General features: G+C 53.7%; 3 protein-coding genes and 1 long non-coding RNA gene across 5 annotated transcripts in view; 3 read left to right on the plus strand and 1 right to left on the minus strand.

The window, feature by feature from the left end:
- Positions 1-25,343, minus strand: part of LOC309662610 — a 592,813-nt gene that overhangs the window by 484,694 nt on the left and 82,776 nt on the right. The window lies entirely within an intron of this gene.
- HOXD12 (homeobox D12) lies at positions 3,584-12,774 on the plus strand. Its single transcript, XM_082466371.1, has 3 exons — positions 3,584-4,218; positions 4,369-7,997; positions 12,644-12,774. The coding sequence occupies exons 1-2, from the start codon at positions 3,645-3,647 to the stop codon at positions 4,605-4,607; spliced, it is 813 nt and encodes a 270-aa protein (XP_082322497.1). The 5' UTR covers positions 3,584-3,644; the 3' UTR covers positions 4,608-7,997; positions 12,644-12,774.
- HOXD11 (homeobox D11) lies at positions 8,502-13,366 on the plus strand. Its single transcript, XM_082466369.1, has 2 exons — positions 8,502-11,906; positions 12,644-13,366. The coding sequence occupies exons 1-2, from the start codon at positions 11,141-11,143 to the stop codon at positions 12,877-12,879; spliced, it is 1,002 nt and encodes a 333-aa protein (XP_082322495.1). The 5' UTR covers positions 8,502-11,140; the 3' UTR covers positions 12,880-13,366.
- HOXD10 (homeobox D10) lies at positions 12,985-23,658 on the plus strand. Of its 2 annotated transcripts, XM_082466367.1 has the most exons (3): positions 12,985-13,099; positions 15,140-21,349; positions 22,688-23,658. In XM_082466367.1, the coding sequence occupies exons 2-3, from the start codon at positions 20,098-20,100 to the stop codon at positions 22,963-22,965; spliced, it is 1,530 nt and encodes a 509-aa protein (XP_082322493.1). In that variant the 5' UTR covers positions 12,985-13,099; positions 15,140-20,097; the 3' UTR covers positions 22,966-23,658. The 2 variants fall into 2 exon arrangements, with proteins under 2 accessions (XP_082322493.1, XP_082322492.1); XM_082466366.1 differs by lacking the exon at positions 12,985-13,099 and having other exon boundaries at positions 13,467-21,349.

Below are 25,343 nucleotides of genomic sequence, written 5' to 3' on the forward strand. Positions count from 1 at the left end.
AGTTCTGGTCTGTAAAACCTCCAGGCTCTCCACTTCCATCACCCCTTCCCTCTCCTTTTCCTGTGCCTTTAAGATAAATAGTGATAACTTTAAATTAGGATATAATTTGTGGTGTCTAAAATTATAGTTTTTACCAGACCAGCTCAAAAAAAATTCCCAATTAAATTCTACTTCTGAAAAAGAAACATTTCAGGCTTATCCCTTATCGCCTTCTCCCGGCAGCCTGCACACAGCAGTTGAAGACTGAAACCATAATTATACACCCTAAACCTCTAGACGCAATTTTTAGGCACTACGAACTTTCTTTCTGAGGGCTTTTTGCCACTCAGGGAAATGGCCGCTGAGGAGCTGGATGCCTCGTCGTTGTGAGCACCCGGGCGCGATGAATTCAATGGCTGCTAACTTTTGGTATGTGAGTTAAATACAGTTGTGTAAAACCTCACACGATATGTAAACTCTTCTGGCGGGAGGATTCCCCTATGGATCTGCCGGAGAAGGCGCAGAGACCCAAGGTTCGGAGCTACTTTCGTTTTCTCCTCCTCGGCTTGATTTCTTTCGTATCTTGCAACCGACTTCGAGCAGGCAACTTCGTTTTAATTGAGACAGGCAGAGAGAGAGACAGAGACAGAGACAGAGAGACAGAAAAGGAAAAGTGACCACGATTCAATCTGTCAAGAAGAAATAACCCCTGAAAATGGGGCCACACCGTCCCGACCTTCCACTTCGGGAAGAGTTACTAACATTTTCTTTTTCTCACAAGACGTGTTTTCATTTGAAACGGGCCTGTTTCCCCTTCTTCTCCATCGTCCCCCCCCACCCCCCGCCTTCTTTTTTGTAAATTCCAGACTCCAGGGCCGCATCCTATTTCCCAGGTCCATTTCTCAGGTTTCCTGACGTGGATAGGGAGGATTGCCTCGAGGTTTTCCTTTCATCTGTAGTCTGCCGGTCAGTTTTCCCCGCCTAAGAGAAATGGGAGGTTTGCTGAAGATTAAAACTGCGCTCAAACGCTCTCCAGTGGAATTTGAATTGACGGCTAAATCAATAACAGATGAAGACTTTGTTATTTATATGCATTCCTTTTATATTCTGAATTGAGGAGGGAGGAGCGGAGCCGGTCGGTGGTCGGAGGGCTGATAGGGAGGCCCGCGAGGCGAAGGGAGCTTCAGGGAGAGGCCTTTGCTTCGTGTGGAGACTGAAAGGCCGCAGGGAGAGCGCCTCCAAAACCTGGAAGGTTACGAGCGCCGCCGGTGGAGAATCAAGGCTGGTGCGTCTACGCGTGATTCAAGAGGCGAAGGAGGCTTCGGATCTGGGACGTACTGCCACACAAAGGGGCGGCCGCGACGCTTTCCAGTCTCTGGCAGCCCGCTGTGTCCCTCTGACTCCACTGTCCCGGCCAGCTTTGCTGCTACGATCTCCGGCTTTCCGAGACGCTCGGCCGCGCCTGACAGTGGGCCTTGACCGCACGAGCTGGCGACCCCAGGCCGGCTGCGCCGCCCTTCACTGTTGATCTTGACCGTGCGGCAGCGCCTCACCAGGCGTGGAGCTCGCTCGCCATCTCCTGGGCAGTCCGCGGCATTGGCAGAGCTCGCCGTTTAGCTCCGCAACCAAATCCTCTTTTCCCATTCTCCAGCTCACCAGCAAAGCCTCCCTCCCTCCCTCCCTCCCACCCTTCCTCCCTCCCTCCCTGTCCCGTCCCCAGCTGCCAGCTCCACGGTACAACTTTGCTGGACCTAGGAAATTATAAACCCAGGAGATGAGGTGGGGCGGCTGGGCATCATCTGAGCCAAAGAGAAATGGAGTCTAGTTGTTCTAGTCTTTTCTATTTCTCTTTTAATTCCTTTACACCTCTAGTCCCATAGGGCAAACCGCAGCTATGCGGCTGCCAAAGCGTCCGAAGAAGACACACCTGGACCTGGAAATACCGGAGAATCGTTGTATAGTACTGAGGTAGGAAGAGAGAAGACTGCAGGGACCCGTTGGAGCTGCAGCTTTCAGACCTAGGGAGGCTGTAGCTCCTGGAAAACAGGGCAAGTTTCCCAAAATGAGAGCCTAGGTTCCCTAAGTCCCTAGGAACTGAGGTTGCAGCTTGCGCCTACACCCCGCGCCCCTCCCCCCCCATGAAAGGACAGGGAATGGAATACGTCTCTGTTTCTGAGCTCCTAAGGAAACTCCGACAGAGCCCTGAGGAGCCCAGACTTGCCCAACCCCTACCCCTACCCCCACCCGCACCCCCTACCCCCGCCCTACAGCAAGAAGAAGAGGCCGATTGCGTTCCCCAGAGCCGCCCAATTGGTCGCCATAACTCACACAATAAAGTCGCAGCGCGCTGGTCAGCCTTGCCCTCCGGCGGCGCCTGTGTGGTCTCCGTGCCGGAGCTGGCGGTCTAACCAATTCCAGCTTGGCTCGGGGACCGCGAGGCGGGCTGCAGGCTGGGGCGGGCGCCAGTCACGGGGTAGCTGGGGGTCTTGGGACCGGAGGCAGGAAAGGAGGATCCTTAACCCTCCGGCCACACTAGACTGGAGGAACAGCGGCGGGGACTGCCACATTGCTCCCAGCGAGGGAGCGCTGCCGCCTGCCACCCTGTTCGCCAGACCTCCGAACCCGCCAGCGGCCCGCGCGCCCCTGGAGGCGCTGAGCAGAGGAACGCTGCTAGTCCGCTGCCTCGGTGTGCCCTGCTGTTCCCGGCCGGTGGCTCTGGCTCTTCTGTACTTCCACATCAGATCAGGGGAGCTCGTCCTGCACGCCATGGAGTGGATTAACACCTTGGAGTTCTGGTTTGAAGGGCTGCAGTCTCCAAGGTGACTGCTGGCGATTAAAAGAATGTAGCCTTTGGCCACGATTGGCCAATCAAGCTGTCCGGGTCCCCAGGCCAGCATTCTCCATGGACCTGGATGGTGACTTTCTTAGGAGCAGAGGGCTGGAACATGGAGAAGCACACCAGGAGTGATGTGAATCCTCCTTCCTGGGCGCCAAACTTAGGCAGAATTTGTGATGCATTCCTCTTCTATCAGCAAACTATGCCTGCGGCCGGGGATCTAGGGCTCAGGCAGCGCTGGGTCTTCACTGCCAGATCATGCGTGCAGAGTCCAGTCCAGAGGGATGAGGTGGGGAGGGACGGGGTAGGAGTAGGCTACCCCGGGCTCAGGCCTAGCGACAGAGTTAATGGCTCCACCAGACCAAGGGCTCTCTGGACAAGCCAAGAAGTGCACCGTACTGGAAAAGGCCTCAGCTGCGAGTTAAAGCTGGTAGAAGCAAGCCTGGCCCATGTAGCCTTCGGAAAATGGGAGTGCAAAGCCGGTCAAGACCAAGAAGGGCCCCAAGGGACATTGAGGCAAACGCACCCGATGCCCAATGCCCCCAGCTGCTGAAATCAGCCTGGAAACTCGAAGAGGCTTCACCTTTGCTCAACATGCCTTAGCTCTGCTTGGCAGCCTCGTCATTCTCCATCGAATACTGCGGGTGTTATCATAATACCCTGAATGGGGGGGGGAGGGGAGAAACGGGTCGGGGGATGTAGGCGGTGCTGAAATGACCGGCTTTGAAGAACCTGCAGGCAAAGTTTCGTCCAATCGTTTGAGCCTGTCCTCTTATTCCCGGTTGTAACTAAATACTGCTGCAAGCGCAGCCCAAGCCCTTTGTTGGAGATGTGTGAGCGCAGTCTCTACAGAGCGGGCTATGTGGGCTCGCTTCTGAATCTACAGTCGCCCGACTCCTTCTACTTTTCCAACCTGCGGCCGAATGGCGGCCAGTTGGCCGCGCTTCCCTCCATCTCATACCCGCGCGGCGCGCTGCCCTGGGCCACCACGCCCGCCTCCTGCGCCCCAGCGCAGCCTGCCAGTGCCACCAACTTCGGCAGCTTTTCCCAGCCCTACCTGGCTGGCTCTGGGCCTCTTGGCCTGCAGCCCCTGGGCGCCAAGGACGGATCCGAAGAACAGGCCAAGTTTTATACTCCCGACGCGGCCGCCGGGCCGGAGGAGCGTGGCCGTGCGCGGCCTCCCTTCATCCCGGAGTCTAGCCTGGCCCCCGCGGCCGCTGCTCTCAAAGCGGCCAAGTACGACTACGCGGTTGTGGGCCGCGTCGCGCCGGGCTCTTCGGCCATTCTCGAGGGGACACCCTGCTCCTCCGGCTTCAAGGACGAGACCAAGGGCCCGCTCAACTTGAACATGACAGTGCAGGCGGCGGGCGTCGCCTCCTGCCTGCAACCTTCGCTGCCCGACGGTAAAGGGTGGCCACGCTCCGCGAGCGACACACCCCGGGCCGGGGTGGGAGGTGGGGTGCAGGGGAGAGTGTGTAGAGGGAGGGAGCCGCCAGGGGCGGGCAGGCAACCGGGAGCGGGCCGGGCTGACTGGGGTTGGGGCTGTGTTGCAGGCCTGCCGTGGGGGGCGGCCCCGGGGAGGGCCCGCAAGAAGCGGAAACCCTACACTAAGCAGCAGATTGCGGAGCTGGAGAACGAATTCCTTCTCAACGAATTCATCAACCGGCAGAAGCGCAAGGAATTGTCCAACAGGCTGAACCTCAGCGACCAGCAAGTCAAAATCTGGTTCCAGAACCGGCGTATGAAGAAGAAGCGCGTGGTGCTGCGTGAGCAGGCGCTGGCGCTATACTAGCTCCCGGTGTGGCCCCGGCCGGGCCGGGCTGGGCCTGCCTTTTTTCACCGAGGCCTGGAGTGAAGGAAGAGAGGGGATAGGGCTTTTTCTTCTGCTCCTTCTCTGCTGGTTCCAGGTACCCTCCCGCTCAGACGGCAGCCCCAGAAGCCTGCAGGAGGTTTGTTTGGAGGCCTGGCCGGTTGAGCATCCACTCTTTCCCCTTTCTCAGAGAAGCCTGCAGAAGTTGCAGCACAACCTTGGCCTTGAGGCTTCCAGAGTGGGGGTGTGGAGTCATCTGTCCTAACTCTTAGCTGGGGCATTATTATACCCAGGGCTCACTCTAGTGTCCTTGTACTTGGATTTCTGCTTCCACCTGATTAGTCTTCTTTTCCCCTCCTCCCCAGCCCTTTCTGCATCTAGCAGGTACCTAACTAGAGCTCAGAGTGGAACTGAATTTAGGAAGAACTCCCGGGCAGATTAGAAAGGGCTGAGGGCACAATTTTGTCTCTGCAGCCAAAGCCCCTTGTGGCAAAGCCATAATCTCGACTTTGCAGGAAGGAAAAGGCGCCGTCCCCCTCCTGTATGCCCTGGCTGTTTTGGGAGGACAATAGCTGCCCTAGACCTTCAGACTTCAGGAGGAAAAGGGAGTAAGGGGCATGGTGGCCAAACTCCAGAGACACCTCAGAGTCTGGCTGAACTGACCCCTCCAGCTGGGCTGAATGGATTGGATGCATCCTTCCCATGGATGGGACGAGGGAGGCTGGGGCTCCACAGCAAACTGCAGCTTCCAGACCAGACTGGTAAAATCCCCCTCCTTCTTCCACCTCCTCACACATGCCCACTGCAGAGCCCTTCACTCTGCAACTGGACCCCCGGAGCTGAACTTTGGTGAGGAAAGCTGCTAGTTGGCTTTCAGGCTGGGCTGCACTAGGAGGAGGGGGAAATATCTGGGGGGAGGATAAGGGAGTGATCCAGGAAGGGGGGGTGTCCTACCTTCTGACTGTAAATATGGCTTTCCTGTCGAGGTAGGCAAAGGTGTCGATTTGTCTGTCTTTCTTGAATTATGGTAATGGACCACCATAGGGAGAGGTGAAGTCTCCCCCACCAGTCAACAGTCAGGAGGGCTAGGAAGGAGGCCCTTCAGATCCTCAGCCCCTTCTCTGCTCTAGACCAAGTAGAGAGAAGCAGAAGTTCCCCTCTCCTCACTCTCTCCACCGCCCACCAGTTCCACCAGGGGCCCTGCCACTGTGCTCCTTCTGAGGCCATGTCTGACCGGCTCCAGCAGAGCCTGAGAGACTCCGGATCCTGCCTGGCTTCCTTTGTGGAGGCTGCGGTTGCTGAATGCCAGATAGAGATGTCCTGGGTATGCTGGAGTGTCCTGCCTTAGCTTTCAGGGAACCCAAGGGCCCCCCAAGCTCCTTCTACCATCTCTGCCCCTTTTCTGTCTCCTTCAGAGAAGTAGCACCCCGCCCCAACTTCTAGCAAGATGCACAACAGCCAAAGAGTTGAAGATTCCTTACCAAAGTATGATGATGATTTATTTTTAGTGGAGGACCAGGCCCGAGATCTGGAGCGGGCACCTCACGGGGAGCCCTAAGCCTCATCACAACTGACCTCAGTTGATGTTTAGATGAATTGCATTTTTTCTGCTATCTAATAGTTTTCATGCATGTTTTGTTTTGTTTTGATTTTGTCAAAAACAATAGCGTGTATATATCAGACATACAGAAATGTTTTGAGTGGAAATAAATATCCAAGTCCCAGTCATGCTGTCATGGGACTGATGTCGATTTTTTAAAACGTTTCAGATTCCTTTCTAATGTTTTTCAGGCCACCAAATTCATTTTTCTTTCCTGGTTGCGTTTCACTATGGGTGCTGACTGTTCATTAAATGAGAAAATGGCTTCCAAGTCAGTCAGGAAATGGTGTATAAAAGCCTATAAACAAAATGTGTATAAAACATCCAAGGTGGGGGAACCGTGAGCAAATTTCAGCGTGTCTCACACACTAAGCGAACCCTCGGCTTGTTGCTGGCTGGGGCTTCCACGTTTTGCCTAAATTCTCAAACTTTGAAGCTTGCTGTTCAGGGGGCTGCCAAGATATGTTCCTCGGGTTTCAATACAAAACATCTCTCCCTGCCATGTTTTTGGGTCAGGCTTCTTGTGAGTAGGCTACGCCCTGTGGAAATCCTCCACACTGGCACCTCTGCCTGAAACCCAGCAGACTCCCTTGGGAAACATGACCTCTGCACCCCCTAGGCCTTCAGAGCCTCTATCTCAGGCCAGGAAAGCTAGGGGCTGCTTGGTATTCACCGAGCTCTTGCAGATCCCAGCTCCCAGCTAGCTCAGAGATGGAAACTAGAGAATTGCTAGCTTTTAGGAAGTGGGAGAATTAGCAAAACCGTTAAGTCTCTAATTCTGAGCATTCAGTGGTTCCAACTCCCCTTCCCTGAAGCTAATTTGATGAAATATATTTTAAACAGCTCCTTAAAAAAAAAAAAACAGGAATAAAGGAAGCAAGAAGCTGCTGAGGGAGGCCCTATCGTTAGAAATGTTTCCCCACCTGGTGGGGCTCAGGGAGGTGACGGTACCAGAACTGAGTCTCTCTGTGTCCCAGAAGGTTTGCCCCCTTCAAGATAACTGAACAAAGGCAGAGGCCACACTCAGACCTCAGGTCTGGAGGGCTGGGTAAAGGGCCAGGGAAGCAGACTTAGACCCAGGCCTAAGACAACACAGGGAGACCATTTATTTGCAATATATACCATTAAATCATTGTGTTCTTTTTTCTGTAGCCTGGGATGTAGGGTGGGAGGAGATATTCATGGGGACCACTCCCCAAAGAGATTTAAATTATTCTAAGTGTAAAATCTTGTCTGTCAATTGGAGCTTCAGCAGTGTTTTTCAAATCCATCCTTTTTACTGATCCATATGAATACAAAGGCGGTGGTGTCCTCTCTCCCTTCCTAACCAAAGTCCTGGCAGGGATTTGGAACCACGATGAAATTTGAAAGAAATAAATACCCGAGAGAAATGCTGAAATCTAAGTGTTTAACATTCCCTCGCACAAAGACAAATGCGTCCTCCGAAATGCTGCAGTCCAGGCAGGCCTCTTGACCAAGGAAAAGGTTTTTAAATGAGAAAAAAAGGCTTGGTCTGGCATTCAATCCGCTGCGAGCTCAGAGGGCCGACCAGGAGACGCTTTTAAGGCCTGGGGGCTCTCCCCACGGGAGGCGGGCTGGGGAGGCTTCCGGGAGGCGGGCGGGCGGAGGAGAAATCCAGAACCGTTGTAAATATTCATGTCTGTGGAGGTGGAGGGAGGGTGTGCCCCTTCATCCCGCCTCTCCCAGCTGCATCCACCCCCCGTTAGTGGGGAGGGGGGGCTCGGTGCCTGTCCGACCGTCCTTGGACAAAGGTAATCTCCCCACATTTTTGTTCTTCAGTCACTTGACTTAAGGAGCCCATTCCGAAGGCTCTGCAGGGAAGGGACTGGCTCTGGGTGCTTTCCCCGCGTTTCTCCTCTTCTTTCGTTTCCTAAAAGAGCATAAATAATTAAAGTTTGGCAGGGAGGAAAAGCTTTCTTGCAGAACTGTAGTGGCAATAAATGAAATGACTCAGAATCCCTTCCCCAGTCAGCTTTTACGAGAGCTGCCAGACAGTGTCTGTTCACGTTCTCCAGATACCAGGGGCGCCCTGACAAAGTTAAGGTCAAGTTAGTGTCTTATCTTGGGTGGCTCGAAATTACCGCATCGCGTCCGGGCGCTGCGCGGAAAGCTACCGCTCGCGGAGCTGCTGGCTGTGACCGGAGGGGCCAGTGCGCTCCCTGCGCTTCGAGTGGGGCCGCGCAGGCAAAGACAAGGCCACAGCTCTGGGATCTTCACGGTAGGTTCTCGAGCGGGACGCGCGGGTCGGGAGGCTGCGGTTTTCCTTGGGTTTCGGGGAAAGGATGGAGGAAAAAGCTGGGGCCAAAGGGCGAAGCGGGCTGGGCCCAGAACGAAAGCCTTGGCTTGGGGGTGGGGGTGGGGGTGGGGGTCCGTGCTAACGCGCAGAGAGGGGCCAGCCGCCCCTTACCCCTGTGCACCCGCGCGCCGCTGCAGATGGCGCACCCTCCCCCGCCAAAGCACGGCTCCAGCCCGAGTGCCGTCGCCATGTCGTTGAACTTGAATGGTTCGTCCTCCCCCATTTCCCTCTTTAGCGGTCAGCAGGCTCTACTTTGGGGGCAGCGGGCTGCCTGCGCCCCACCCGTGCAGAGAGAAGGTACCAGAACCTTGCGCACTTGCAGACACGTAAAGACCCAGCCGGGGGCCCCTGCGGTCCCTGCCCTGGGTCCTGAGCAGCCCCTTGGCTAGTGTGCAGTGTCCGGGGAGCCATTTTAGGAGACAGATCCAGGGGCGTCGACTACGAGCCCGAAAGGGAGAGGCTTGGGCCGCGGATGGAGATGGGCAGGCAGATAAGTGTGCCGGCGGTCTGGGCTAAGGAGAAGGGGGCGAGCTGGGATCTGGGCGAGAGTGCCAGCTGCGTGGAAGGTGCACACAGGATGGGCAGTTCTTGGGGGTGGGGGCTTCTTGCCCTCCAGTCCCACCGACCTGTTTGCGCAGTGTTCTGAGGGAAGCTGAGATGGGAGGGGGGCGGAGAAGAGAGAGTGGGAGGGAGAATGGGAGGGAGGAGGAAAAAGAGGAAGGGGGGAACATTGGCCAGAAAATAGATATGATCTCTGATCACCCGCCTTTTCTCTGTCGGCATGGTGGGCAGAGCTCACGGCACCAGCACTGCGGCGGCCGGGGCCAGGGTGGGAACCAGCTTCACAACCTGCACTGCCTGTCCTAGGCGTAGGGCTGAGGCCCAGGACCAGTGCTGCGATTGCCTGGCAGAGGAATCCTGGGGAGAGGGGCAAATTCCTGCCCTCGGTTCTGGGATTTGGGTTTGGGGAGCTTCTTTCTGAGTGACTGATTTTATCTTTGGAAAACGCTGGCTTTCCCGAGGCGGGAGCCCAGGCCTCGCCTGGACCCCCCAGGCTAAAAAAGAGGGACGCAGCCACCGCCGAGGAGAGTGAGGCCTTGGGGCGAGTGGATGGGGGGCCCTCAGAGCCAAGTGGAGAAGAGGGGCTTGAACAAGGAGGCAAGAACTTCTGAGAGCCCGCCCCCCACCCCCCCAGAGCTAACGGACCTCCGGGGGGCCCACAGTGACCGTGCAGGCCCTAGGGTGCCGCAGGAGCCTTGGAAAGACACGGCACGGATGCGTAGGCCTTGGCGGGGCTCCGACGCCGAGAAGGGGCTGGATGTGAGGCTAGTTGGTCCCAGTCCAGGCCAGAAGGCAGAGAGGGTGAGGAGGGCGGAGGCACCGGCGTTTTGTCTCCGCTTGCGGGAAAGCGGGAAGCCAGGCACCCTGAGAGTAGGACTCCAGATCCTTTTGTTCACCAGACCCCCCAGCTTCTAGAGGGCCACGGGGTATCTTCGCTGGCTGAACTCCCTTCTTGCTTTAGCACTGGGAGAGAAAAGGCAGAGAGGTGACAGGGAGAGAGATAGAGGTGGTGACACATAGCTAGGGGAAAGGAGGAGAGGATCAGGGGACAAACTGAGACAGGAAAGGTGGGGAGTAATAAGAGGAAGGAAGAAGAAAAAAGGAAACGGAAGTGAGAGAAGAGAGGACAGGAGAGAAAAGTGAGAAGAATGAAGGGAGACAAGGAAGGAGAAAGAGAGACAGAAAGGAGAGAGGGCGACAGGGCCGAGGGGGCACCGAGGTCCTGGGCCGGGTGAGCTCCTGGTAGGGTTTTGGCGTGAGTTTTTTGAGGCTGGCATTCGTGCTCCCGGTCGTCCATGGAGAGACCCAAGTTACTCCGCGGCGTAGGCGCTGGGCAGAGAAATATGTAAATCAGGGCTCCTTGCGCCCCGAGAGAGGCGCAATTACGCCCCTTGAACAAGAAGCAACAAGCTCCCAGCGGGCAAACTGAAGAGGGTGGCGGCGTCGCGGGGGAGGGAGCGGCTGCAGGAAGGGGTGTGGGGGGTGGGAAACTCACACCCTCACACCTAGTCCCCTGTGCCCGGAGCTGGGTCTCCCCCCTCAGCTCTCCGCTTCTTTCCCTTCCCCCTTCCTCCGCCTTCCTCCCCCTCCCTCCTCCTCCCTGCCGGCCTCGGTCCGCGTACTTAAAGGCGCGGGCGGGCGCGGGCGGGCGGCCCAGCCGGGCGGTGGCAGATGCACCCAGCAGTGGCAGCCGCCGGCGGCGCACAGGTGACCGGCCTGAGGCACAGCCTGATCAGGGGCTGCCCGGGGAGAGCTGGCTGGAGAGGGAGGCCGATCCGCCCCCAGCGCGCGCGCGTCTCGGCGCCAGGAACCGTCCCGGAGTGTGTTGGCGAGCACTGATATAGATATAAGGACATTTCTCTCCATGGCGTCACGTGACATAATTACCACCAGAATCAATCAAGATGAATAGCACGTCAGCTCCCGGTGGGGATTTTTGCTTAGTTGATCCTGGCCCAAGCCTCTTGTGCAATCGATGGCTCAGGTTGGCGGCGCGGGGAGCGGCCCGGGGCTCGCCGGCGCGCACGCCGCGGAGCCATGAACGACTTTGACGAGTGCGGCCCGAGCGCAGCCAGCATGTACTTGCCCGGCTGCGCCTACTATGTGGCCCCGTCGGACTTCGCCAGCAAGCCGTCGTTCCTGTCACAACCGTCGTCCTGCCAGATGACTTTCCCCTACTCTTCCAACCTGGCGCCGCACGTCCAGCCCGTGCGCGAAGTGGCCTTCCGCGACTACGGCCTGGAGCGCGCCAAGTGGCCATACCGCGGCGGCGGCGGAGGCGGTGCAGGGGGCGGCGGCGGCGGCCCCGGCGGGGGCGGCAGCGGCGGCGCCGGTAGCTACGCTCCCTACTACGCTGCAGCGGCGGCGGCGGCGGCGGCGGCGGCGGCCGAGGAGGCGGCCATGCAGCGCGAGCTGCTCCCGCCCGCGGGTCGCCGTCCGGATGTGCTCTTCAAGGCGCCGGAGCCGGTGTGCGCCGCGCCCGGGCCGCCGCACGGCCCCGCGGGCGCCGCCTCCAATTTCTACAGCGCCGTGGGCCGCAACGGCATCCTGCCGCAGGGCTTCGACCAGTTCTACGAGGCTGCACCCGGGCCCCCGTTCGCCGGACCGCAGCCCCCTCCGCCGCCCGCGCCGCCGCAGCCCGAGGGCGCCCCCGACAAGAGCAACCACAAGACGGTGGCCAGTGGCGGTGGGGGAAGTCCCTGCGCCAAGACGACCCCCGGCTCGGAGCCCAAGGGGGCGGCAGAGGGTGGCGACGGCGAGGTGCCCCCGGGGGAGGCGGGGGCTGAGAAGAGCGGCGGCGCAGGTAGGCACCGGACGTGGGGTGGGCGGCTGGGCGCGGGGGCCGCGGGCGCGGGGGGGCGGAGGGGCCTCCCTCTGCGCAGTTTTATGTGCTACTTTATAAGCGTTCGAAGGGGTTTATACATCCTATAAGATTTCCCAGGCCGTTGTAAAGCGTGTTTACGATAGGAAACCAATTTAGGTGGGCTTAAGGTAGATTTCGATGAGGACATTAATCGCTGCAGAGAGCTTTCCCCCAGTTTTGTGCGTGCGGTGAGGGGGGTTGGTCCTAGAGACCATGGAGGGAGGGAGGAGAGATTTCAAGCCAATTTTTGAGTGTGGACACTCGAGCCTCCTGCTTTTAAAGGGGTGGGGGGGGCGTTGGGTTGGGGAGAGTTTGATACTTGAACTGGACTTTATCCAAGCCGCTGGCTGCCCGGCGCGCTCGTGTTTCTCTCCCTTCCGAGTCCAGCTCAGAGCCTGCCTCGCCCTCTGCTTCCCCACCTCGATGCCAGGTCGTGTGTGTGTGTGTGTGTGTGTGTGTGCGCGCACGTGTGTGTGTCTGGGCGTGAACACACGTCCACGCCCGCACTCTCCTGTGAACGCCCATATATCATCCCCCACGACGCAGGCAGGGCCTTTCAGCGGCAGCAGGAGACGTCCCCAACGGGCCGAGGCCTGGCCCTCGCGCGGGCCTGGGCGGGAAGCCGGGGGGTGGGCAGGCAGTGGCCTCTCTCACTTCTTGGTCTTTTTGCCTTGCAGTGGCCCCCCAGCGATCCCGAAAAAAGCGCTGTCCCTACACCAAGTATCAGATCCGCGAACTGGAACGGGAGTTTTTCTTTAACGTGTACATAAACAAAGAGAAAAGACTCCAACTTTCTCGGATGCTCAACCTCACTGACCGGCAAGTCAAAATCTGGTTCCAGAATCGCAGAATGAAAGAAAAGAAACTGAACAGAGACCGTCTGCAGTATTTCACTGGAAACCCCTTATTTTGAGAGCTCCAGGAAGCACCCCTCTCCCCTGAGCCCCACTCACCCACTCTCCTCCCCACCAGCTTGCCCTGGGCAGGCCCAATGTCCTTGGGTTTAATGACGCCTCTTCTCTGTGGAACTCCACGATTCCTTCCCACGGTCAACTCGGGACCTCCCAGCGACCACTGCAGCCTGCGGACGAGGTCGGGGACTTGGCCGAACGGATCCTTATAAGGGGAAAATGGTAAATGCAAACGTCCCTTTACAATTTTACCGCCAATGCGCTGTTGTTCTCCCTCCCTCTCTCTGAGCTCCCGTGGGCACGCTGTGGGATCTGTAGAGAGTTAGGCCGAGGGGCTGGAAGGCGCTTGTTTTTGTTCTGAGTTTAAGGGACCGCATCCCTTTCCCTTGGTGAATGCAGATTATTTAAACTCTGGGGAATGTACCTTTGGTCTGTCGTATCAAGGCATGGGTCACTGTCTTTTGTGTGAATAAATGGTTTCTAGTAAAATGGAGGTTACAGCTTCAATACACTGTATGAATTTTCCTCTTTGAAGAAGTTTAGTGTCTGATTAGGATATTTTAGTGGCCAGAACCTTCTCTTCCAAGCAACTGAAAATCAAGTGAAATGCTTTTTAATCCCGCTAAAATAAGAGTCGTTCCCTCCCATCCTTTCTAGGCTGCACTGGCATTAAAAATCACTTTAAGGATGAATCTCTGAATTGAAGATGTGAGCCAGCCATACTGGTGCTGCCTTCTCCAGGCCATGAGGTTGGGGCAGCAGGAACCTAACAAACAAATCTCCTTGCCCACCCCACCCCCAGTGTAGTAAACTTGGAATTCCTGAAAAAACAAAAGAAACTTTAAAAAAATAAAAACTGCTTAGGAGACCAAATTCACTCTTAACAAGCTGTCAAGGAGGCAGGGTCCCTTAAAAGAAGAAATTAAAACTAGAACCTCTCATTGGAAAAAAAGAAACTAGTTTGCTAAAGGGAAGGTATCAGTGGGTAGAGAGGGCCTGGGTCCTTGTTGGTGTCACAGGGGCTTGGAGCAGAGAAGGTAACCCCTCCTCCCTGGAAATAGGGCCCAGGGCTGCAGACCCACTTCTCACCACATTTACTGCTTCAAGGTAAAGAATGTGGTAGGGGCCGCACTGCACTTTATGTTGCAGGGCCAGGCCAGGCTGTTTACAAAACCTTGAACTGTCTAGACAACACCATAAAAGCTAAAGTTCTAAACAGCTTAATTGAGTTATATTATACACCTTCTGGTGGGCCCAAAGGAGATTTCCGCAATGTGCAATAAACGGGAAGAGTGAGAAGAGCTTCTCTTTCTCTGAAAAGAATAAAGTGAATCTTATGACTCGTAACCTCTCGTAAGCCCAAAGTCAAAAAATAAATCCATAAGAGGCACAGCACCCCATGCATCTTCCAAGGGGGCATGCATTTCCAAATGCAAAATTTTTTTGATTACCAAAGCTTTTGGGGGGAAGGAAAAACATAAGTGCATAAGTGTATGCCTTTGAACTTCCAAAATGTCAAGGTCATCACCTTTAACCTTTCTGAATAATTAGGTGCCTTAAGGTTCTTCTGTGATATTCAACTGCCACCCACTCTCATGCACACATGCTCACACACATCCAGACCCACACACACGTTTATGACCACACAGAATCATATCGGGGGCTCACCATAAATCTAAGCCAATTCCTGATTTCAGGATCAATAACCTTAATTTCCCTTCAAACATTTGTGTAATTCAATAGCAATTGACTGCTTTTAAAAATACTGGTTATATTAAAATGTCTACCAGCATGCTTTTAATACAGCTAGGAAATGCTGGGGTTGTTTTTTTTTGTGGGGTGGGGGGAGTCATATATAGCAGTCCTTTAGCTCTAATGAAGAACCGAGGTTTTAAAAACAGGTATTTGAAAAAGGAAGGTATTACAGACTTAACTTCGTTATATTTGAAAAAATTTGTCACCCTATCAAATAAATTATTGCACTTCCTATGATATGGAACAAAAGAAAATATATTTATACTGTTTCCAAAAATGTCCCTCAACCTTTGGTTAAAGATGCAATAGAAACAAAGCCTACAGTGGAATAACTTCGTTCAGAAGGGGATTCCTTTGTTTGGAATTCTAGGCATCCGTTACAGTGTCAGTGCCCTAGTAATGTGATCGTTCCAGGAGATTTAAACTGGTTTATTTCTTTCTCTCTCCATCTATCTCTCGCTCTCGCTCTCTCTCTCTCTCTCTCTTTTAAACTGCGTCTAAATGTAGCAAGCTTGTATGTCCACCACCGTAGGAGAGCCGAACCTAGAGATACCATTTCGCGTTTGCCTGGCCTTGGAGAGCCACACGGGGGCGTGCTCACGTTCCAGAAGCCGCATTTGTCGGAGAGGCAGCGGTACCATATCTTTCCAATACTGGATTCTAATAGCGGTTAGAAATCGCTGAGGTGTTTGATGTTTGTTTATTCTAAGCAGCCATGAGGTTGGGAAGTTGTATAAAGACAGAGGAACAGGAGCAGATTCCTGAAACAAGAGATCACCTAATCGTTGTCTTCTTAAAGATAAAGCTGTTGCAAAGAATACCTCGGTATAACCTGGTGGTGTCGAGGAGAGGTTTTTAAAAGACAAGTATGTGCATTTCAAAATAGGTCATGCCACTGCGAGTTAATTAAATTACGGAAATCAGTTTTCTTGGTGGTTTGAGTGTGGAGAGCCATAGGAAGGTAGAACCACCCCTGCCCAAAACCGCGTCCGCCTTGCACGCTCTCCGACCGCCTGGGGTGATTAAAAGGCTTTTGTTTAAGACAGATCAGGGAGCCGGCAACTTAGCTGAGTGTGGTCTCAGAAAAATGAGACGCGTGGGGACCTAGCGGATCGTTCTGCGCGAGGGATCCCCCCACCCCCGGTCGTGCCTGGCGCTCGGGGCTACCGGTAGCACCGGGAGGCGCAGGCAGGACTGAGTTGGGGCGCCCGGGCCAGACTGGGCTAATGTGGTTGCGCGGAGCGTCAGGCAGTCCGGGAAATGTTTAAACTTCAAGGCGTCGTGGAATGGGGAATGCATTTGAAGCAAACGGGCTTTGCTTTTGACAGAACCCTGGCCAGCCTTCCAAGCCGTCTGCTGGCCTTGAGCGCCGAGTTTGATTTTGGCACAAGCTCTTGGAAGCAGTTTTCTCACTGCGTGCCCTCCTCGACCCCACTCCCACCCTGAAAAGCCCCTGACATTGCACCATCCGCCGTCCAAAAGGAAAGTTCCAAAATGAAGGGTGGAAGTTCCAAAATGAAGGGTGGCAGTTCTTTCTTTCCCGAAGTTCATTGTAAGTACATGCAACCTCGGAATTAGGACCTCCTCAGCCCCGCTGTCTCTACTCCCTCCCTCCAGGCCCTGGACCGAAGACTCTGGGTCCACCCCTGGGAATTGGCATCTGCTTCAGTGGAGGCTGGGGGCCATGAGTCTCCCCACCCTATGGGAGGCGCCAGCCAGAGGCATTGATGTTCCCCACGCATACCCTGGCTCCTGCCTGTCTGACCGTGGGCCCAGCTTAGCTATTGTGAATCGACATTTCCGGGAGCCTAACCCGGGCCTCAGTCCAAGTGGGGTGAGAGCCCCCCTCCCCAAATGTCATTGCGTTCCTCTTTAGGCAGCTCCAGTGGGGGCGCTTGTGGCCTTTCAGGGACCCTTGGCTTTGACTGGCAGCCTCCCCCAGATCACGGATGCTTAGCAATCTGCGGTTCCTTTCCTCTCAGCAGTGCCCAAATTGAGCCTGAAAAAGGTCAGGGAATTGGATCAGGACTTCTGGGGGCTGCAGACCTGACCCCTCTTGATCATTCGCAGTGTGTGGGGCTCATAGAGCATGGCCACATGTCTTGAGTCGCTGAGGTCTCAGATCCTGAAGTGGAGGGAAATTGGGAGAAGTAGTCTTTTGTGTCTGCAAAGGGAAGAGGTTCCTAGACTGCCGGTCCTTTTTCATGTCTCCTTAGACCCCTCTTTGCATTGGTGGTGGCTTCTCTAGCCTCCCCAGTTGCCCCCTTGACTTCTTTTCACATTGGCTGGGAGATGCACGGTGCAATCCGGAAAGGTGCTCTGAGGAAGCAGCTTTTAAAATTTCTGCCCATCCACTCTGCCCCCCAAAAGTGGCACAGCCCTGAGAGGCCACTCAGGGCCCAAATTCAGGGTGAACCTAGCCCCAGGTCCACTCAGGCCCAGGGCCGCTGCTCTTCTTCCCAGTGACAGGAGAGCAGAGATACAAGCCATTTCTTGATTACAAATGCTAATTTCTTGCTAAAGCGACCCTTTTAATTTTTCTCTGGAAAGAACTGTGCCAGGGAGAAGAATGTCTTGGTACAATTGTGGATATTCATCTCCTTTATTGTGCAATATTGATTTATTATTAATGGTAACTGCTCTAACTGATCTAAAGATGATCGAAAACAGCAGCTATGCAGCTGCATTAAATACTTGTAAGCAAAATAAAGCCTGGCCTTGAAAGCCTTGCTTTTTCATTCCATTTGCTTTATCTTAGCCTTAGAGTCTTAGGCAAACTTTCCATCCTCCCAGGCTCAGATCATTATCTTGTATTATTTCTATTTTGCTTGATTTTTATAATAAAATCTCTCTGAAATATTGGCAGTCTCTGGCCTCAAGGAGCTGGTCTGAAGACAGAAATTTGAAAAAGAATAAAAGAGAATTTTGTAATAATAGATCCAAAATTATATCTGATACACATTTTTTCCCCTGTGAGTGAAGAATACCTATTTAAAACCAAATCCAATGTGGGAGTGACTTTTGAGCTTGAAGGCACAGGGAGCTGAAACAAAGTCCCCCCAAATTCGGAAGGCAGATCCTGCCTGTCCTGGCTCATGGCAGACCTACCCGTTCGGTGAGGAATCGCTGGTTTTTAGCTTGGATGTTTTATTCATGTATAAATAAAGATTATGAAAGGGCATTTGATGGGCATAAAATTCTCGATTAGATTGAACACTCTTGCCTCCCTTGTGGGATAGAGAGAATTGGACAACGGATTCCCAGCAGCTCCCTTGGCCGACAAGCAAAGGGAGGACAGTGCTGGAGCGCCAGGCTGGCGTCAGGGCGCCTGCCACGAGCGTGTGGAGTGGGCACTTTGTCCAGCCCTGGGCATGCTTAGCTGTGGCTGAGATCATGATCTCCGTCTTGAGAGAAAGCAAATTTCAGGGTGCTGGTCAGTGGCTGTTAGCTTTGAATAGGACCTTAGCAGACTAGAGTCAAAAGTTGGGTTTTTTCCCTGCCTTCCTCACTCCCCCACCCCCAAGCTTAAAAACAGCCACCCCTGCCGAAGGTAATGTTTAAACCTCCACTTCTTCGGCGGCATCCCGCAGCCAGAGCAGTTAGAGGCGCCAGGCTTTTAACCTGACAATGATGTTGTATTTGAACAGCTGCGTAAAGGTTTAAAAGGTCTGTCTCACTGCCACTGCGGAGTTTTTTAAAAGGGGTTATTGTTTGGGCGAGGGCACTGTGAGGGGACAGCCGAAGCGGTCCCAAGGATGAAAATAATGTCCAACGACTGTTTCCACCAGGTCAGGGGAGATTCCTTTTGGGGAGGGGTGGACAAAGGGTTTGTTGGAAAAGGTTTTTGTGAAGGAGCGAGCGGGCTATTATGTCCCCCAGTAGGCTGAGCATCAGGCTCCAAAAAAAAAAAAAAAAAAAGTTCTGCTGAGGCAGAAACCCAATTTGCGCACAAGTTCAGTCTCTGGGCCTGAAATCCAAGGCCAGCCCATGACAGGACTAGTGTGGGGAGAAGAAAACACGGATGCCTTCCTGGGCAGAGAACTGGTTTACATCAGAGTTTTCGGGGCCCTTTTCCTCTCTCGGATGCAGGAAAGGGGATCCGGGAAGCCGGATCGGCTCCAGCGCCCTAGCTGGGGTCCCTCGTCCAGGGCAAACCTTTGGAAATCAAGGTTAAAGCTCCCTGCTGCTGCCCGGAGGCCACGGCTTCCGAAGGACTGCTCACCGCCTGCAACCAGAGAACAAGGGAGGAAGTTGTTGAAGAAGTTTCTCATAAAACTCTGAGTTTCCATGGTGGTGCTGGTGGTTGTTCTTTTAATGAGGTTGACCACAACCCCAGACTAAATCCTCTTTATAGAACTTTCCCTCACCAAAGGAAACAGAGGACTGAGGTTCCCCCACCTCTTTTTTCCCTCCCTTCCCTTACCCAAGCAGAATCGAATCATGTCAAATACTTTTAGGAATTGTCCAAAACTATAAAACTCAACTTCTGACAAAAGTGTAGCTTTTAATATTTGACAATTTGTGTTAAAACAAAAATTGACCTTCTTGGTTAGCAGCGAAGGGGAAAAATCAATAGTATAATTTTCAATAATTCATAAAGCAAACGCCATTATGCTAAATCTTAACTATTAATCTTATCCTTTACAAAGTCTCAATTGATTTGTTAATAAAATATCTTCCCGTGTGTGGCAACAGCGGGTATAACTCTTTAAAAACCTTCAGAAGCCAGAAAATTACCAAGTAGCCCAAGAATGTAGATGAGAATTTTATTGATCACCCTGATTCTTCTTAATATGTATTAATAAATTCCACAACCTTTTGTACCTTGCACTTGTCAGAAACCAGCGCTTTTACAAAATCCATAAAAGGAAAACATATTTTCTGTGCAGAAGAACCAAATGACACCTTTGCATCTCTCTCTCTCCTGCTTGGCCCAGTTTTCTAAAACTTCTGGAGTCTGAGGGCGAGAGTTTCCTCCTTTCCTAGAAAAGTCTTTTCTCTCTTCCTTCCTCTTTGCCCTCTACTATCAGGGCGTGTGGGGAGGGAATCCTTGGTTTAGTTGGTTTAGTTCTTCCGCTGGGAACCCGGGGGATGCTTTCGCGGATAGCGAACTGCTGGCGAGGGATTGTCTCCGGGCTGAAAGCTCCCAGCGGCCCGACTCGCGGAGACTGGGGTGTGGTTCCACGGAGAGCCGAAGGCTCGGGTAGCCCACCGGGGCGCGGAGGCGCTGGGAGCTGGGGCGGGCGGGCCGAGTCAGAGGACAGCGCCGGGGCCGGGCCGGTCCTCGGGGCTCCGCGGGGCCGGCCAGCTGCGTGGCCTCTCGGCCCTCGCGGCCCTTCTCGCCTCCGCTCCCCAGGATATCTTGGCCGCGTCTCCGCACCAGAGCTCTTTCCTGTGGACCCTTGGGGTGGTATGTCTCGGAGCCTGGGGAATCCAACTCACCTTCCCAGGCTGCCTGGGACAAAATGAACCAGGCTGGGCCCCCAACCCCGCCCTCGCCCCGGCCCTGTTGGGCGCCTTCTGCCTGGGCGTGTGCGGAGAATGCTTCTGTGTGCTGGCGCCACGGCGCCCCGGCTTCCCTCCCCGCGTGTGTCCTCCCGGAGACCCCTCGGGCCGAGACTTTCCTTCCGCCTGCGGGGCCCAGCGGCTGGAGTGGGGGACGCGAGTGGGGCGGGCGGGCCGAGCGAGCCCCGGGAGGCTGGAGGACGGCGGAGAGCGCTGGGCCGGTTGTCTCCAGCGCGCACTATCGCGGGCGCGTAGTAGATGTCGCTGTTGTCCGTGCTTACGCGGCCGGCTGGCCGGCTCTGGAGCACGTGACCTGCGAGGAGGCTGCGGCTCAAGGCCATTTTCAAATCTCATTGGCTTGGTTGTCATGTGGTCGGCAGAGGCATCCACAATTACACGGGGAATGTTTTCCTAGAGATGTCAGCCTACAAAGGACACAATCTCTCTTCTTCAAATTCCTCCCCAAAATGTCCTTTCCCAACAGCTCTCCTGCTGCTAATACTTTTTTAGTAGATTCCTTGATCAGTGCCTGCAGGAGTGACAGTTTTTATTCGAGCAGCGCCAGCATGTACATGCCACCACCTAGTGCAGACATGGGGACCTATGGAATGCAAACCTGTGGACTACTCCCGTCTCTGGCCAAAAGAGAAGTGAACCACCAAAATATGGGTATGAATGTGCATCCTTATATACCTCAAGTAGACAGTTGGACAGACCCGAACAGATCTTGTCGAATAGAGCAACCTGTTACACAGCAAGTCCCTACTTGCTCCTTCACCACCAACATTAAGGAAGAATCCAATTGCTGCATGTATTCTGATAAGCGCAACAAACTCATTTCTGCTGAGGTCCCTTCGTACCAGAGGCTGGTCCCTGAGTCCTGTCCCGTTGAGAACCCTGAGGTTCCTGTCCCTGGATATTTTAGACTGAGTCAGACCTACGCCACCGGGAAAACCCAAGAGTACAATAACAGCCCCGAAGGCAGCTCCACAGTCATGCTCCAGCTCAACCCTCGCGGCGCGGCCAAGCCGCAGCTCTCGGCCGCCCAGCTGCAGATGGAAAAGAAGATGAACGAGCCCGCAAGTGGCCAGGAGCCCGCCAAAGTCTCCCAGGTGGAGAGCCCCGAGGCCAAGGGCGGTCTTCCAGAAGAGAGGAGCTGCCTGGCTGAGGTCTCCGTGTCCAGTCCCGAAGTACAGGAGAAGGAAAGCAAAGGTCGGTATGAGCAGAGTTGCCACCCCAGCGGGGCGCGCAGCCCGGGAACCCGGCAGAGAGAGGGAACGCCTGGGTGCCCAGTGCCGAACCCGGCAGCCTGGGGCCCCGACTGGCAAGTGCCACTCCTCCCCGCTCTTGGAGGGGCAATCTTAGTCCCGAGATGGTTTCTGCTTTTCCCGCGCTGCCCTCGCCCTCCTGGCTACTCCTGGCCCCGCGCTGATGGCGCCCCGGCAGAGGAAGGGCTTGCTGGGTTTATTTTTCCTGCGCTAGACCTGAAATGCAACAAAAGAGCGCAAATGAGACCTGCGGCTGGTAAACACGGCCCCAGAACCTCCTTTCTCCAGCTCAGATTTGTAGTCCCAGCCCTGCCTTTCACCCAATGATGATTTTAAGGTGGTCCAAGGCACCGTGTTCGTATTCAAGTGTATGCACCCCGCATCCTGCGAGCTTGGGGGCGGCAAGGGGAATGAGATGGCTGGGCCAGTTGGTGCTTGGGCCGAAGAACAGGGCTCCTTGCCTCTGCGGAGCTAGGTAACCTTGGCTTTGTCTGGGGAAAGTGCCGAAAGCTTTGCAATCCATTTGCAAAGGGGGCAAAGGCAGAAGGGGGAGAGAATGGAATGTGTGTGGCCCACCCAGCAGGGCCAGCCTTAGGGCTGGGCAGGGCAAAGAGCCAGGGGCTCTGGCTTTTCTGCCCCTGATCCTTTCCGCCAGTGCTCAGAGTTGGGCCACAGCAAGGAGCTACATTTCTGGGAGAATGTTTTTGTGTGGGGGCAAGAAGGCATAAGAATTCAGGAAATTCTTGGGCACACAACGATGCCCAAGCAGGGCGGAGAAGTTGTACTCGGTTATCTTTTGAAAGAAAATTGGCACCTATAAACCTGGCTGTGCGGGGCTCCCTGCCTGCCTGGGAGAAGTGGGAACGAAGTGGCAGACTTGGGGATCTGAGGAAGCAGTGGGGTTTGTAGGCTTGTCAGGCTGTGGCTTGCTTCTTCCACTCTAGCCCTGTTGTAAGATGATCACTTAGAATGTTGCTGGTGAGATCCTGAAAGTTTACTATTGTACTAATATTTTGTGCGGGTCAGAAAGGAGAGAGAGAGAGAGAGAGAATGCTGACACAGAGGGCGAGAGTACCCACCCATCGTGTCATTTGGGGTATTTTAACTAATCTGGCATCATTTACAAATCCCTTCCAGGGCCCACCTCGTGTGAGTAATGTGTAATACCAGCATTTCCCAAAGGGCCTGGCTGCCAGAGGGGTCATGGCCAAGGGTACATTTGAACAGACTGAGAGAAAAAAAAATTCTTGATTTTTTTTCTTTCTCCCTTTAATTTTGTTAGAGGAAATCAAGTCTGATACTCCAACCAGCAACTGGCTCACTGCAAAGAGTGGCAGAAAGAAGAGGTGCCCTTACACTAAGCACCAAACGCTGGAATTAGAAAAAGAGTTCTTGTTCAATATGTACCTCACCCGCGAGCGCCGCCTAGAGATCAGTAAGAGCGTTAACCTCACCGACAGGCAGGTCAAGATTTGGTTTCAAAACCGCCGAATGAAACTCAAGAAGATGAGCCGAGAGAACCGGATCCGAGAACTGACCGCCAACCTCACCTTCTCTTAGGTCCGAGGCCCGTCAGAGGCCAGGATCGGAGAGGGGGCACCGACTTCCAGGGTCGAGTGCTGGAGGATTGGGAAGGCGGAAACAAAACCTTCATTGCTCTGTTTTTTGATTTGTTTTTTTGTTTTTGTTTTTGTTTTTCCTGCTAGAATGTGACTTTGGAGTCATTCTGTTCATGCTGCAAGTGATCTGTAATCCCTATGAGTATATATATATATTAAAAAACTAGCACATGTAATTTATTATTTTTTTCATCGTAATGCAGGGTAACTATTACTGCGAATTTTCATTTGGGTCTTAACTTATTGGAACTGTAGAGCATCCATCAATCCACTCGTCCATCCAGCAATGTGACTTTTTCATGTTTTTCCTAACACAAAAGGTCTGTGTGTGTGGTTAGTCCATGAGCTCATGGCGTTTTGAGTACATCCAGTACTTAAAAGTACTTTTACATATATATTTTAAAAAGATTAAGAAAACCCACAAGCTTTGTGGGGAGGGACTTAAAAAGCACATTACAATGTATCTTTTTGCAAATGAGTTTAGCAATTGTCCTTGGTGAGATGGAATATTGAGACTTTGCCTTGTAGCCTTTCCCTTGTGGTGCATCTATGGTTTGGTAGAAGTACAACAGCAACCTGTCCTTTCTGTGCATGTTCTGGTCGCATGTATAATGCAATAAACTCTGGAAACAAGTGTACTCCCTCTGCTTTCTGAAATGGAAATATGTTATGGTGGAAATGAAAGACTTTGGTGAGATTGTCTTCCTGTTAAACTGCTTGTTTGGGGCAGTTGTCGGGGTGGTAGAGAGCAGGGGAGGGGAAATGGGAGAGAAAAGCTGAAGGGGATCTTTGGTGCTGAAATTTGGCAGTGGTCAGGGGAGTGATAATCCAAACTGTATGTGCTGTTTTCCTAGTTGGGAAGAAGGAGGGTCCTCTCTCCCCCTCCCCCCATGATAGTAACATAATTGATTTGTCAGTGGGTGTGAGCTTCCCCTCTAGTCTCAGCCTGGTAAGTAAGCCTGTGCCCAAACCGCATTTTCCTCCCAGCTCCCCACTTGTGTGTCTTCCTCTCTTTGGTTTTGGTTGTGTTATTTTTAATGCTTTCAGTGGAGTCTTGGAGATTTCTGGCTGGTGTGCCATCATCAGGGGCTGGGTTGAAATCAGTCTTGCCCACCTGGAAGCCGCCAGGCCTCCATTACAGGAGCAAGGACAAGCAGCAACTTAGCATTGCATCGGATCCAATTCGGCCCCCATTTTCCTCTCCCCCACCCCCATCCCCATTCCCCATCCCCATTCCCCATCCCCATTCCCCATCCCCATTCCCCATCCCCATCCCAAGCGCAAGACAGCCAGGCCAAAGTGAAGTCGAGGATGGGTGAGTTTTCCCATCCCACGTTGCCCTGGTTTCCTTGTGGAAGGATTTTATGCTCAGTCATTACCTTTTAGTGACCTACATGAAAAATTTTTTTAAAGGAAGAAAAGGTTTTCCCCAGTTAATCCTCCCTCTATTAAATTACAAAATGCTGGTTGGAGCCATTGTATCTGGGAGGCAGGAAAATATACGAAGGGTGACCGAAAGAGAATTTACAGATGAACATGACTTCCCATGAAGTCGAATGTTCCAGCTACCACCATGACTCAGAAAACTCCAGCCAGCTTTCACGTGTGTGTGTGTATAGATAGATAGATAGATAGATAGATAGATAGATAGATCGATAGATAGATAGATTGCAGGATCCTCAGCCCAAGAGGGTCCAGACCTTAGTCTGGCCAGGGAGAAGAGAGGAGAGGCCTTGGGGGGATGAGCTGACAGAGAATTCGTTACCCCATGTTGTACTGTGGTTTCAGAGGGTCTCCAATAGATTCAAGCAGCTTCACAAAACACGTCCTTTTCATTTGTCCCCTTTTTTAGGGGGTCTGAGCCTTAAAACCGTCATCCAAGGAGTCTTTGGGAGACTCAGTATTTATTCAGAGTTTTAAACTTCCTCCCGAAAACGAAGAGTCTTTCCCAGTTCCAAGACAGAACACTTTAGGGGAGCCATTTCCTAGGGTGGAAGAGGGACGGCTGCGCATCAGTGCCAGGTTGAGAACACTGGAATAGATTTGCCCAGACCTCCATTGGTTGGGCAGAAGAGGAGGGCAATTTTAGCTTCTCAGTTTAACCCCTGCGATGTGGGGAGCACCATTCATTGTTGACAGGGGGCCGTGTCTCGGAGGAAAACCCGCGCTACAGGCAAAGGCAGCTCCTCTGGAATAAAATCAGAAAGCCATTGGCAAAGGCAATCGATTAGGCCAGAAGTAGCCATTTCCCCCTTCCTTTCCGGGGCTCGAGGTGGGCTGGGAGCCCTCCAAGGGTGCGCTGGGCAACTTGTAGAGCGA

The sequence above is a fragment of the Balaenoptera physalus genome, assembly GCF_965194825.1.
Source record: "Balaenoptera physalus genome assembly, chromosome: 6".
Taxonomy (NCBI): domain Eukaryota; kingdom Metazoa; phylum Chordata; class Mammalia; order Artiodactyla; family Balaenopteridae; genus Balaenoptera; species Balaenoptera physalus.

What these genes read in the sequence shown, in the direction of transcription:
- HOXD12 (XM_082466371.1), top strand. Translation starts at nt 3,645, where the DNA reads ATGTGTGAGCGCAGTCTCTACAGAGCGGGCTATGTGGGCTCGCTTCTG. An exon ending in GCAACCTTCGCTGCCCGACG is followed by an intron (nt 4,219 to 4,368) that starts GTAAAGGGTGGC and finishes GCTGTGTTGCAG; the next exon opens with GCCTGCCGTGGGGGGCGGCC.
- HOXD11 (XM_082466369.1), top strand. Translation starts at nt 11,141, where the DNA reads ATGAACGACTTTGACGAGTGCGGCCCGAGCGCAGCCAGCATGTACTTG. An exon ending in TGAGAAGAGCGGCGGCGCAG is followed by an intron (nt 11,907 to 12,643) that starts GTAGGCACCGGA and finishes TTTGCCTTGCAG; the next exon opens with TGGCCCCCCAGCGATCCCGA.
- HOXD10 (XM_082466367.1), top strand. Translation starts at nt 20,098, where the DNA reads ATGAACCAGGCTGGGCCCCCAACCCCGCCCTCGCCCCGGCCCTGTTGG. An exon ending in ACAGGAGAAGGAAAGCAAAG is followed by an intron (nt 21,350 to 22,687) that starts GTCGGTATGAGC and finishes TAATTTTGTTAG; the next exon opens with AGGAAATCAAGTCTGATACT.